The sequence below is a fragment of the Megalops cyprinoides genome, chromosome 15, assembly GCF_013368585.1.
Source record: "Megalops cyprinoides isolate fMegCyp1 chromosome 15, fMegCyp1.pri, whole genome shotgun sequence".
Taxonomy (NCBI): domain Eukaryota; kingdom Metazoa; phylum Chordata; class Actinopteri; order Elopiformes; family Megalopidae; genus Megalops; species Megalops cyprinoides.
This window is the reverse complement of record NC_050597.1, coordinates 2423598-2438534: the sequence shown is the minus strand read 5'-3', so window position 1 is coordinate 2438534 and position 14937 is coordinate 2423598. Positions and strand designations below refer to the sequence as shown.

Sequence of the window (14937 nt, the reverse complement as noted above, 5' to 3'; positions counted from 1 at the left end):
TAAATACTATAGTGCCTACACTAGGTGAACATTTAATTCAAATACCATTCTAGAAATACAGAAAAAAGTAGACCATAAATGTGTTTTAGCATAGGAATCGACATGAGTGTGCATTTTCCTATATTTAAGTTCTCTATTATATATTTATATATAATCTTAAACCTTTCCCCAATGCAAGTTTTATTCGACCTGAAGAGCTGTGAATTGCCAAGGCAAAAAAAAATTCATCACAGATTTTTTTTCCATTTTATATATATATTTATATATATATATATCGTGATCGGGTCTTGAACATCACCAAGACAAGAGAGGAAAGAGAAACAACAACAAACTTAAATACTGTTCCCCCTAAAGATAAAGAAGTGTTATTTAAAAAAGTCATTTTTAATATTTATATTTAAAAAAAATTGTACAAAAAAATTCTTGCAGTGTAAGCAGCAAGTTTCAATCGTTCATTCTCTCACAGGGAAGCCTACGCCCAAATCACAACAGATGTCCGAACGGTTCGGCTTTCTGGGGGAGGAATTGGCTGGAAAAGTTCTCTCACTCTCTATGCTAAACGACAACACCATATCCTCTCGTCAGCATTACAGCAACTTTTCCCTTAAGTGTATACCTGTAAACTGGGAAAATTGAACAGTGCACTTCTTTTGTCCTATATACGAGCAGTCTCGTTCTCAACTCAACCACGGTACCTCTGCCTCGAGAAACAGACGGCGAGCAGTAGGCAGACTGGCAAGTGCTATCAGTTGGGGCTGATGCTGTAACTCAACAATGAAAAGAAGTCTCCTGTCATGTCAACACAAATAGCACACAGTGTATGAGAAATTAAAAATCACTTGTTACTTTGTCTTTTTTTTTTTTTTCCTCTTATTTCATTTCCCATTTCTTTCCTTTTAGGAACACAGGCTTAGGTATCTGCAGCTTGTGTAAATAAAATTTTGAGGATTTAAATTCTTTCTGGAATATAGGCAATTCATAGTTAATCATCACCGGCAAGTAAAAATATGTTACGATGCTTTTGTACAGATGAAGTCTTACAGACACCCCTCTTCCTCCACACTCTCCCACTCCAGATCTCTCTCTCTCTTTTTAGCTTGTCTGGATTCAAATGCCCTCTGGGTTTCAAGTGCCATAGTCTTCACTACTGCCTGGACCTTACTCTGAAGGCCCAAGCAGTAACATAGTTTTTGTGCTACTCATAACTAGTAAAACCTATACAACCATAAAAACGAAATAAAAGTTACAAGAGCTTAAGATTGTGGATTAACGTTTAGTACCACTGTATATAGTACCACAAAAAAACAAAACCTAAAAAAAGGTAAATACCACACAATACAGCACGTACCGGGCAAGTAAACAGCTGCAATTTAAAGATACACAAATAATAGGTAGCTAAATGATGATTAACTAGAAATTTCCTTTGTTTTTTTTCTCTCAATATTATCCTTTTTCTTAAGTCACAGTTGACTGTAGCAGTCAGGTACTTGATGCAAGAACCTTGTGTGGATCGATTAGATCCAATTCCAGTATCTGGCGGAGACTCCAAGCTTATAGCAAATAGGAAGATTAACCAATGTTTCAAGATATCCAAGGCACTCTTCTTTTGTTTTACCAAATGATAGTACAAATTCAAATTTTAACGACTTCTTTCTTTTAAGAAATTCAAAGGCTGTCACTGTTTTTTTTTTTTTTAGTAATTGAGCCAATTGATATTTTTAACCCCATGTAGACAGAAAATCTTTTTGAAAGATCAGTTTTAAGTGCGATTCCCAGCTCGTCCATAGAGGGTTAAGCGATAGACTGTTTTCCTCCATGTTTTAACACAAAACTGTACATGATATGTTTTACAGAATGTATGCAGCATGGTCAATGTTTTTTTCTTTTTCTTTTTTTTTTTTTAAATAAAACATAACGAGAAAACAGCAACACATTTACTCAACAACTAACCAACCAGGGACAATTTCTTTTTAAAATTAGCCAAAACATACCATGCATGCTGTCTAATTATAAAAAAAAAGAAAAGAAAAAAAAGAAAAGTACACAACATGTAAATTATTGCACAAGAGAAAGGCTCGAAGTTTGCGTCAATGCAATAGTATTGCCCCGATACAGATCATGCATTCAACGGTAAAAGGAATCGAGTGTGCTGGCGCCAAGCACGCCGTCTTAGCTTCCATCGGACTAGTGAAACGGGGGGAAAAATCTACAGGGGGGGGTAACTGTTCGTGGGCCGGACTCTACTCCGTTTTAATGTCGTTACTCAAGGCGCGGTCACTGTGCCATTTTTTCATGTGTTTCTCCAGGGTGCTGTACACGCTAAAAGGCATCTGACAGATTTCACATTTGTAAACGTCCTTGCCCACCTGGCCGTGCGTCTTCATGTGCCGGGTGAGTTTGCTGCTCTGTGCGCAGGCGTAGTTGCACAGCTCGCATTTGTACGGCCTCTCGCCCGTGTGGCTGCGGCGGTGCACCGTCAGGTTGCTGCAGTTTTTGAACACCTTGCCGCAGAACTCGCAGGTGTCGCTGCGGCGGCCGTCCTTGGAGCTGGGCCGGCCGGGCCCGCCCAGGTGGGGAGTGCTGCCCCCGCTGCCCGTGCCGCTGCGCCCCGACACGCCCCCGTCCAGCTCGCCGGGAGGCGTGGAGAAGCGCAGGCTGCCGTTCTCCGAGGAGTGCTCCGAGGACGAGGCGAAAGGCGATTGTCTGGAATCTCCGAAATTCAGAAAGGGGTCCTTGAGCTGGCGGGAGGCGGCGTAGCCGGCCAGCCACTGGGAGTACACGTTCTCCGTGTTGGGGATGGTGGGGGTGGGGAGGTCGAAGTCCTTCTCCATCTTGATGCGCTTGGAGAAGGGGCTGAGGGATGTGGGGCTGCCCAGCAGCAGCTTCTTAGACAGGCCGACCGAGGCGGCCTCGCTGGGCGACGAGCCCCGCCCGTTGACGGCCGAGCCGCAGCCCTCCTCAACACGGTCCGACTCCAGCACCGAGTCGTCGTCACCGCACAGTTCCCGGTGCACCTCGCCGTCCGACCCCAGGACGCCCCGCTTGTGTTGGTGGAAGGCCTCGCTGTAGTGCTGCATGCTGGCGGCCAGGCCCATGCCCTGCATCACCTCGGGCAGCGAGCGGGGTATCCCGTCCTCACCCCCGCCCCCGCGCCCGCTGCTGTTCTCGTGATGCCGTGCCGCCTCCAGGCTCAGGCTGAAGTGGTAGTTACCCCTTCCCCCCTCGTTCTCCAGCTCCTCCTCTTCCCCCTCCTCCTCTTCCTCTTCCTCCTCTTCCTCCTCTTCTTCCTCCTCCTCCTCCTCCTCCTCGCCATTCTCCGGGATCATGCAGTCGTTCTCGCTCTTGAACTTGGCCACCACGGACTTGAGGGCGCTGCTGGCACTGCCCACCAGGTCGCTGGTGCCCGGCTCGGGCGAGCTGGCGGTCGACAGCCCGTCGTCCGACTTGACGGTCATGGGCGAGGACTTGTGCAGGTGGGTCTTCATGTGGCGCTTGAGCTTGCTGGCCTGGGTGCAGGCATGGTCGCACAGGTGGCACTTGTAGGGCTTCTCACCGGTGTGGCTCCGCCGGTGCACGATCAGGTTGCTCTGGAACTTGAAGGACTTCCCGCAGAACTCGCACGCCTTGGACTTGGAGGGCGTGGCCTGCTGCGTGCTGCCGGCGGCGGGCTGCGAGCCGGACGGCGACTGCATGGCGGGGAGGGGAGGGGTGGACAGGAAGGCCGGCTTGCCCCCCGGCTGGAAGGGCTGCAGCAGCCGCTGCATGGGGCTGGGCCGGCTGGGGGACAGCGGGGGCGTGGAGCCTGAGGTGTTGCCCGCCAGCTCCCGCAGCCTCCGGGAGAAGTCCATGGCGGGGGGGTCCAGGGGCAGGGGGTTGAGACGCAGCACCCTGTCAAAGGCACTCGGGTGGTGGGAGGCCAGGGCCAGCTCGTCCGGGCTCAGGTGCTCCATGCGGTGGGGGTCCAGGTGGTGGCGCGGGGGCGGGCTGAAGAGCGGGGGCGTGGGGGGGAAGCGGCCCTCGCGGAGGGACGGGCCGTCCCGCACCGACGCCGAGCCCGGGATCCGCAGCAGGTTGAAGGGGCTGCCGTCGGGCAGGTGCAGGCCGTGCAGGGGCGGCTGGGAGGCGCAGTCTGCGCCCATCCCCGCCGGGACGGCCACGCGGGGCGTGAGCGGGCTGCCGTGCTCGCTCTCCAGGTAGATCCGGAAGCCGTGGGTGTTCTGGGCGTGCTGCAGCAGGAACCAGGCGCTGCTGAATGGCTGTTTGCAGGTTGTGCAAGTGTAGCTGCTTGGCTCATCTTTACCTGCAGGAGACACAAAGACGGAGAGAGGCTGAGTCTGCCGCCGGAGGAACAACCGCCACAATCAGAGCAGCAGGGCTCATAACCGGAAGGTTGCTGGTTCGAATCCCCACAGGGTACTGCTGCTGTACCCTTGGGCAAGGTACTCAGTAAATATCCAGCTAAATGATAATAATGTAATGTAATGTAATTCTTCAGAACACCTGTCCACAGGTAGGAGAGGAGACCTGCCTGTGCTCCTCAACCAGACTGGGCACATCCAGTCAGAAGGAGTGGCGCTGAGTACAGCGCACACACACACACAGACACACACAGACACACACAGACACACACACACACACACACACTCACACAGACACACTCACACAGACACACTCACACTCACACTCACACTCACACTCACACTCACACTCACACTCACACTCACACTCACACTCACACTCACACTCACACTCACACTCACACTCACACTCACACTCACACTCACACACACACACACACACACACACACACACACACACACACACACACACACACACACACACAGACACACACACGCACACACACACACACGCACACACACACACACACACACACACACACACACACACACGCACACACACACACACGCACACACTCACACACACACACACTCACACACACACTCACACACACTCACACACACACACACTCACACACACACACTCACACACACACACACAGGACCAGAGGAAACACAGCCTCCCATATTTGGGCTCTCATTCGCACCTCTTTATTACCCACACTGCCGTGGGGTGAGGTGTCTCAGATTTGGGTTTAATCATTCATGAAGCCCCCCCGCCCCCCGAGGAACACCCCCACACGGGCACGCAGGCTTGTTTACTAATAAAAGTATCACATGGCTGTAAACGCAGCTCTTATTAAAAACACGCTCTGCAAAGCACCGCGGGCCAAAGCCCACAGGGACGAGGAGGGGTTCAAACACAAGCCGCGCCATGCTGCGCGGGGGCCTAGCTTAGCTCTGTGCTGCCAATCACAGACCCCCCCCCCCCCCCCCATGAAAGAAACAGGATCGCACTCAGAAGGGCCTGTTCAGAGCCCGTTCCAGCCTGCAACACACGAAAACACATCTCCACTGAGCCCCTCACTGAAACAGAGGCACTCACAGCCATGCATCTGTGATCCGAAACAAAATCTGTCACATGGTCATGTTAGTATACATGTTATTTTCACGCAAATAGAAAATCCCACGTATGAAATAAACATGTCAGTACACACAAGGAATGGAGACTTAAGCACTGGTGTCATCCAAATTGGCGAGCGCTGTGAAGGAGTAGTCCAGTGGAGGAGAAGCTGTTCCCCAGCCCAGTGCCTGAATTTCTCCCCCTCACTCAGGCCCACAGCTGGAACTGAAGCTGACCCCTTCCTTCCAGCCATGGCTTTTAGCGAATTAGTGCTCCACTAGTCCAAGGACCTTTTAATAATTTAGCACTGCTCGCCATTTCAGTTTATTAAATTAGTTGTGCCTTTGTGGAAAAACAAAAACGTACTCAAAAAAAAAAAAAAAAAGAACCACAAGGGCTAGCTGTGTTCTGACTGAAGTCACACGCTGGAACTGAAGAAAAATGAAGAATTCCAGCGTCTTCAGCAGCAAAAGAACATTTAAAACAATAATCGACTTTCAATGGCACTTCCACAATGACCCGTGGTTAGCTTCACAATGCGTCTGTAATCTCATTAAATGTACCCAGCTTTCCCACCAACTCATTTACAAGATAAGATTATAAAGCAGGCTGGAAATGAAGGCCCCTCTGCATTAATCAAAGGAGATGCAACCAGCCCCGCACACAGACCCCCGCACACACAGACCCCCCCGCACACACAGACCCCCCCGCACACACAGACCCCCGCACACAGACCCCCCCGCACACACAGACCCCCCCGCACACACAGACCCCCCCGCACACACAGACCCCCCCGCACACACAGACCCCCCCGCACACAGACCCCGCACACACAGACCCCCGCACACACAGACCCCCGCACACACAGACCCCCCCGCACACACAGACCCCCGCACACAGACCCCCCCGCACACACAGACCCCCCCGCACACACAGACCCCCCCGCACACACAGACCCCCCCGCACACACAGACCCCCGCACACAGACCCCGCACACACAGACCCCCGCACACACAGACCCCCGCACACAGACCCCGCACACACAGACCCCCGCACACACAGACCCCCCCGCACACACAGACCCCCCCGCACACACAGACCCCCCCGCACACACAGACCCCCCCGCACACACAGACCCCCCCGCACACACAGACACACTGATCCATCTCTCCTGTTGTTCCGTGTGTGAGGGTACAGATAGGGAAAAGTCCTCACACAGTAAACACACCAGCATCATTCCACCTGAAGCATCCAGGCAACCTGTCAACAGGTGAGCTGGGAGCTACTGGAAACCAATTACCCTGTGGCTCTAAGACGAAAAAATGTCAACCTGAACTATAGAAGAATTTGCCTTTAAATGTAGATTTTAAAATATGCTAAATTAATGCATGTTCTCTGAGCAATTTATTTCATTACATGGGAGACAACATTTTAATTTTTTTAGGGGATGACAGAGTTCATATTTTAAATTATGTTTGTTCCATATTTAAATGACAGCACTGGACCAGGAAATTACAAAAAACCCACTGAATTATCCATGAATATGCTCTGTTCCATTTACTTAAACCTCTCTCATAGACAAATTAAAATGCATTAATAAAAAAACAACAAACAATCTACGCAGTTATACACGGAAGCCCATCAAAAGCCACAGACAAACAGGAGCTAATTACACCGGATAAATTTCCTAGTGAAAAGCGTTTTAAATAAAGTGCTGTAAACTGCATTACCTCCACAGGTATGCAGGGAGAGCACAGAGTCATGTCAGATGCCCAGACCTCAGTGTTTCATTTCAGGCAGAGCTTTAAAAAAAAAAAAAAAAACCCTGGCAGTTTACCACAGCAGTAGTGAAATGGATATTTATCACTGAGTAATGACTGACAGCCTGAACTCCACAAATTAGTGCCACTGAAAGAGAACGTTAGACCAACGCCTTGCGGTTTTACGATGGCAATTTGCTCCAGCTCGGAAAAGGAGGGGTCAAACGGTCATAAAAACGTGCATTCATCGACACAAAAGTCCCAACAACAGGCGAGAAATGGACACAGGAAACACATCTGAAACAAACGCAAAAGGGAAGGGGTGCGGGAGTGGGGCACTGGTGACCTGTCTTTTCAACCCATCCTGAGAGAAAGACCGGGTGGAGCAAGACTCCCAAGGTCTGACTGGTAGTGGTGTGGCCTCTCCCCGGTTCTTCCTTGAAATGAGGTATCTCTGAGGGCCTCACAAGGACCAGCGAGACGGCTCTTTCTGGCGGTCTTTATTAGCGAGGCAGGGACAGAGACAGGCCTTTTGTGAGATAATCCTGTTAAGGCACACAAACGGAGGGGGGGGGGCAGTTCTGGAGATCTCCCGGCTGCGGAGACCGGCTCCTCCATCTCCCTCCATCCCTTTGGTGGTGTTGCTGCTGCTGCTGTTGTTGTTGTTATTGTTGTTGTGTGATTTTATTTGGCCCTTTTACACCACGACAGACTAATACAGCGCTCAGCATCTCGAGCTGACAGATAAATGGTCAGAAAGGCAACCATGGGAAGAAGCAATCATTTAGGACCAGGTCAATTGTCCTGGAAAAGTGGTTTATATATATAAATATTTACAGCTGGGTCCAGGGAAAAAATACAGTTAGTCATGGCTTTGTACACTGCAGCTTCAAAAGGAGATTTGCAGATGGCAGTGCCTTAAATGTGTTAAGTAGAAGTGAGATGTAGAACTATGCTCCCAGACTGAGCCCCACTGAAGTCGTGAGAGAGCATGCGTGAGCGTGTGTGTGTGTGTGTGTGTGTGTGTGTGTGTGTGTGTGTATGTGTCTGCATGTGTGCAGTATGTATGTGTGTGTGTGTGTGTGTATCCGTGTGTGTGTGTATCCGTGTGTGTGTGTGTATCCGTGTGTGTGTGTGTGTGTGTGTGTGTGTGTATGTATCCATGTGTGTGTGTGTGTACGTGTGAGTATGTGTGTGAGCGACTCAGGAGAAACAGGTTGAGAGAACGCAGGGAAATAGCTGTGATTCCTGTCGCCTGTCCCTGCCACCCACGACTGGCCCCTACCTCTCAGTGAAGGCAGACAGCTGAAGCCCTGTGCTGTACCAGAGCCAGAAAGCACTCTTTCAAAGCTGGGGGGGGGCTGTTGCCAAGGCCATCTTTGGTTGGTAAATTATGGATCATTACAATCTGCAAAAATTACAGTTAATTGTTGCCACCTGCACAGGGTTTAACCTACTATATATTTTTTCTATTATCATGCAAAGGATATTTCCTGCTGTCTCTCCTTGCAATAGTCCAGTAAAGGCTTCACATAAAACAGCTATGGATATTATAGGATAGGTTTTTTAGGGAAAACATTATAACTAATATTTTAAATGTTAATAAACGTTATTTATGGAGATTTTCAATAGCACTACGGGTACACAATGCCACTTCCTGTCTCTTGTTTTCATGTCTTTTCAGATGTGTCCTCAAACAGAGGTACGACTCATTAGTCATCAGAGCTTCAGTATTTTCAAGTATGTTTCATATGTCAGGTTTTCATAGTTCTTTCAGAAGGGGCAGGAAGAAGAAAATTGGTTTGTTCACATGTCAAATATCCTTTTTTCCCCTCAGAGACATGTTTTGTGTCTTTCAGCATGAGAAGAGCTTGTGATGCACAGCGTTTTGATTGACCACTGAATGAGACAGCTCTGAAGGGCAAGTTACCACAACACTACATTTAACTAGGCCCAGTTCATTTGATTATACACGGCAAGGCCTTCCGGAATATGTAATCATCTTTTTCAGATGACATTTTAAATATCCAACTAGACAAATAATTGCAGCAATAATTGATAGCCTTACGCGGGCGGAGGGATTATTGACTGGCACGGCGCTTGCTGAAACAAACGTTCCCTGTTCACGCGCCACGCTGGATTTGCGAAAATTTCGGTTTCTGCTGACAAACTGCTACAATCTGCTTTAATGGCAAGACGCAGAGACGGAACAGGCACCACAATAACCTGCTCTCAGGCTCGGAAGATTTTTATTGGAGGTGGGGTGGGGGAATTAAAGCACACTCCTGCCAAAAAAATCTCTCCTTTTATAATCCAAATTGGGTTTTTTTTTCTTCCACAGAGAAAGGGAATGCTGGATGCTGGAATTTATTTGTACTAAAAGCAGGAGCAGGGATCAGATTCACAGCCGTTTAATATGTGAGACTGGAGAACAGACGAGCCAGAGAGAGGGGTGCGGAGCATCCTCTCCGCGGTGATTCGGTCTCCTGGCACCCCCAAAGCCAGGAGTTTGGTAGATGTAAGGATAATCTGAGGCTTGACACTTTAAGCATATGGGGGAATTCACGAACCGCCTCCGATTTACACATCCTCGCGTAATTACGAAGCCAACTTTCCGCCAGTGCAGGTCGGTGCTGGACAGCGTCGCGGGAACGGCGGTTGTGATGTCTGCAGCGGTCCGTGGGGCTAACTGCTGTGGGGCCAGGTCCTCTGGAAGCATCCCAGGCAGATCCGGAGAGTACGCTACACCCTGCCAGCTTTGCGCGGGAATCGTCGGAGAGGCCTTCCAGCACCAGGTGCTCAGGACGACAGCAGCACAACACCACTGATAAACTCGACGCTGACAACACGCACACCACCACCCAGCAGGGTTCCCTACGCCGGTGAAATAATCACACGGGCCAGCCATGTACGCAGCTCTTGTATAATACTGAGTGAAAGTGAACAGTATTAGGGTGTGGCATGTCCAACCATCCCCTCTGATTCACTTTCCAAATACTGCTTTTAACCCCAAAAGAAAACTGAATACACTTTCAAGCTCTAAATATACAAACACTATAAATAAAATAACTAAAATAAAGATAAGTAAATGACTTTTTTTCCAGAGTCCAAGATGTCCTTTGAATAGTATCTTGAAAGTCCAGGTATATATACTTTAAGATTTCACTTGAAACCCACAATCCAATGAATAGATACTCTCCTATCAGAATGCTGACAAACAAAAGATTATTTCACAAAGCAAAAAGTTATAACTAAGAAAGTACCAAGTTATGTAAGCTAGCACGGGTAGGTTCAGAATTTACTGCTGGGACTTATACCATGTGCAATTAAATCACCACAGGATAAATCATCTCAAGTTAACTTTTTTCAGTTTATTCAGTTTAATTCCGCAATTATTTCTCAAAACAGTGGTATATATGAAATTGCTGTAATATGTTTATAGCTGTGTGCAGGTGTGTGTGCAGGTGTGTGTGTGTGTGTGTGTGTGTGTGTGTGTGTGTGTGTGTGTGTGTGTGTGTGTGTGTGTGTGTGTGTGTGTATGTGTGTGTGTGTGTGTGTGTGTGTGTGTGTGTGTGTGTGTGTGTGTGTGTGTTGAGTATCACAGGGCAGCATGTGGCGCAGTGTTATTGAAGGGTTAATCAGAGCTGTACGGGGTTCTGGCTCGATGGGAACAGCAGACAAAGGCAGCGTCCACATTCAGGGGCACGGGCAGCCCCACACGCCGTGGACACGCACACACCCGCATTGTTCTGCCACCTCGCCGAGCCCCCAAACACCCAACCAAAGCACAAACAACACAACTACGCTCCTCTCCGTGCACGACAGACATTCGAGCAGCTGCTCAGGTCTCTCTCCTTTCAGTTTCGCGCCCCTACCCCTTCCCAAACCGTCCGCACTCTCACGGAGCGTGGGGCTCGTCCGCTTTCTTTTGTCCTTGACAGTTCAGTCTCTGCAGCCTTTGGAGCAAACGGTAATCGAGGTGAGAGAACAATACTTTAACAGGGTTACTGAGCAGGGGGGGGGGAGAACAGCACACTACCATGGAGTATGATTCTACTACTTTATCAGCATCCTTTTACAGTTTTTTGTTTTGTCTTAATTTTTTATTTTCCACTCCAGCATCTCTCCAGAGATGTAGAATGTTGAGACATACTGAGACGTGTTTTGTGAAATTAATTTGTAATTCATGTCTGCACAAAATAAAGGAACTTAGCAGCATTCAGCTCTTAATTTCTTCTCAGTATCAGTTATATAATAACTATAATTGTATAATTGTTATTATTGGTAGTAGGTCTCTGGTCACTGCTGGGGTGGACACTGCGACCTGATTGGCCAGAGTGGGGAAGTCTGGCCGCTGTTCTCCTCTCTCCCCATGTCTCCCCTCCACAGCGGTCCTGACGCAGCTGCCGGGGTCTCGCTGAACACTCTCCCCATTGTCCTGCCCCAGACTCTGCACCGTGTGCCGACTGACTGGCCGCACACAAAGGCCTGTTTGACCAACACTCGTCCCAAGACAAAATCGAGCTCTGGAAGTCTTGTGGAAAAAAAAAGAAGCCTATCCAGTATTCTGATGAAGAATGCAAACAGGAGCTTTTTTTCCCAGCAGAAATTTATATTAATGTCTAAACAATGGCGTCTAATCTGCCCATCGACTGCAAGCTTCATGTGCCGCGGGGGGAAAACGCTGGACTTGAAAGAGATGTTTTGATAAGTGAGGATGGCCGCTCCCGGGCAGAGCTGCGGCTCTAATTAACCTGGACGTGCTGGCGAAAATCGGACTTTCACACTCGCTCACGCTCGCTTTCCTGAACCCCAGATAAAAGGGGATGTGAAATCCAGGCCCCGCTTTTACCCTGCATACAGAGCAGGAGCGGGTAAAAATAGCGGCGCATTTCATTAGCGGGTGTGCGGGTGCAGGCAGCGGCGCATCCACGCAGCAGATAAGCAGCGAGCGCAGGGGCCGCACTCAGTCCCACACGCCCAGGTAAATCCAGCCCCGCGGTGAGAACAGCACATTCACCGCTGAGCACCGAGCACGGAGACATTCCCAGGCCAGGGCTCCTTTAGTTCTGTGATGCACCACGATGCAACTTTGGTTTAAAAAAAAAATGAGAGAGAAAAGAGAAGGTACCTACGGCAGTTAACAAAAAAAAAGGGGGGGGGGGGGGGGGGTTGTGTATGAACAATTAACTTTGTATTCTCAATCATGTCTGGGCTAAGCAGGGTCAATCACAATCTGCCGAAACTGGAAGCAGAGTCTGCAGGGGAGCTGTGTCCTGCTGGGATCCCCACTCACCAACACGCATGTAATCCTGCCAATACCTGGACCCACGGCACCGAGGGAAGGCAGATTTACACACACCTGACTCCCTTTTCTTATTACATCTCACTGAGGGGAAGGAGGCTGTTAGCCATCTCCTCTCCAGTAAAATAATATACATGCATTAACCAGGGCTGGAATACCTAACGAGCACGGCCTCCAGCCACAATACCTGTACTGTACACTGTGGGGCCGAATAACGTCAGGATGAATTTACTGAACTCCGATTGGTTATTTTATAACATGTTTTTCCGTAATTGAGCAGAGGATAGAATGTTGCTTTATATCACTGATTAAATAGCTGGTAGATACTGTATTTAAAGAGACTTGTCATTGATGATACAGAAGCATGCTGGGAAGGTCCCTCCTCTCTGTCTGGGGTGTTCTCTCTTAGGGTGGAGTTATTAGGCAGTTAATGAGCAAAAAGAGGTTTTGTGGCTGCTGACAGAGACAAGTATCACCACATAACGGTCAAAACCCAAAACTTCCACAGCCATCATCAACACAATGTGAATGATTCACATTGTGCTGCGATGGTTTGTGAAGGCACAAATGTGAGTGATTTTAATGACGATGTTACACCACAGATTATCAATGAGCGAGAGAACTGGGTTTTTTGAGGGGTGGGGGACTCCCGATACAGGCACACTCACTCTCTAATAAGACGCTGTGACAGCGGACAGAGAAATATCAATACCTTCTGTTAGAGCCCCTGCTGTGTCATAGACTCTACTCTGCGCTGTCCCCTGGCGCTGAGATCACATGACAGGCAGATGTCACCGAGGCCTGCAATCCAGTCAGACTGGAGCAGGCTGGAGTGTGCTGTGGCCAGACAAGAACACTTCATAAATTAATATTAAATAAAATGTGTACTAATGAAATTTGGTTGTGTGTATGACCTGTTCCAAAAACACCCCAGCCCCCCCAGTCTGGGAAGAGTCACAGGAGTCAGCACTAGGACAACAAGGACACGTTCACCATCACTCTCACGCCATTGAACGTCACGCTCTGAACTAACACTCCTAACGCCACGTCACTGTGTCTAACTACAGCAAGGAGACTCCACCATGCTGAACCGCGTAGCCGCCACACTCAGGCTGCTACACCTGCTCTTCTCATATGCTGTGTGCAACTGTCAAAAAAAAAACCATAACCATCTAAAAAGGAATAACAGTGACCTGAGCGAATCACCAATGATTCAGTTACTTACAAGGAATTAGAAACCCACTGCTTTTTAACCATTAAATAAAGCATGTGTTAAAAGGACACATTTACTAACACTGCTGATGACACAGAGTGGTGTGGAGCAGTGGGAGTGTCCGTGTGGGGACAGGCCGTGAGAAGGGCTTGCTGAGACAGATGGTATCTACAGAGGGGTAATTCGGCGTGCACGCCCCCAAACAATGGCAGCATCGGGGTGAGGGTGTCAGAGATTACCGCCCTGTCTGCCACAGAGCGATTCCTCCACTCACTACGCGCGGCAAAGGCCCACCTGTTCGGAGCGCACCCCAGAGAGGGCCCTCCGTGTGCAGGCAGAGGGCCGGCCTGTCTGGGGCCCGCGGTGCAGAAACGTCCCCGCACTGCGGAGCCTCACAGCATCTCTCACTGACGGGGACGCAGGACTTGTCTCTGCTCCCCCCGCTGACAGACGGACACAAGCCGAAAGGAAATACTTCCGCCTTCTCTCATAAACCTAATTCTAATAATACAGCCAGAGTCTCCTAAACCGTGTTTACGACTGAAATTAAAAGCCCAAAACCGTTACATAACCGTCCGTGCGTGCGACTTTCTGTCCCTCTCCCATTCATTTGTTTCCTCTCACACAGCTGGGAAAGGCCGGGGTCTGCAGCGGCAACTGCAGCCTGCAGTAAAACCAAAACCCAAATGTAAAAAAAAAAAATAGATTACAGAGGAGAAACTCCAGGGAGGGAGGAACACGGAGCATAAAGAGAGACATCTGCAGGCGCCCGAGCAGCGAGCAGAAGGCACGGTCCGTTAAGCACACGCGCGCACGCTAACCAGTGCGTTCTCTCTTTTTCGTTCCCCCTTTCTCGCCGTGACGAATGATGACAAGGGATGCTCATGTCACAGTTTCCCGGACATGTCAGCTTCATGAGATGACATGAAAGGCAGGGAGCTGAGTGTGACAGTCATACTCATAAATACCTTAATTAATCGCCGCGCAAACGGTTGCCGTTCCTCGAGCATCAATTAATTAGGTTAAGATTCATGTATTTATGTATGAGACTAGGAGGTGATGAGAGACGCGAGGAGGAGGGGAAAAAACTTAAGCCCTTAATCATTTTAATAGGGTAAATAGGGTACGGCTAAAATAGCATTTTGGAACTGTCATCTTAATAGGGTGGGAAAAATATG

At 49.1% G+C, this 14937-nt stretch overlaps 1 protein-coding gene across 1 annotated transcript in view; it reads right to left on the bottom strand.

The window, feature by feature from the left end:
- Nucleotides 1-355: 355 nt before the first annotated feature.
- Nucleotides 356-14937, bottom strand: part of bcl11aa (BAF chromatin remodeling complex subunit BCL11A a) — a 53541-nt gene continuing 38959 nt past the window's right edge. The window contains exon 3 of the mRNA XM_036546957.1: nt 356-4300. Coding sequence (XP_036402850.1) covers nt 2241-4300 — 2060 coding nt within the window. The 3' untranslated portion in view covers nt 356-2240. The remainder of the gene's footprint in view (nt 4301-14937) is intronic.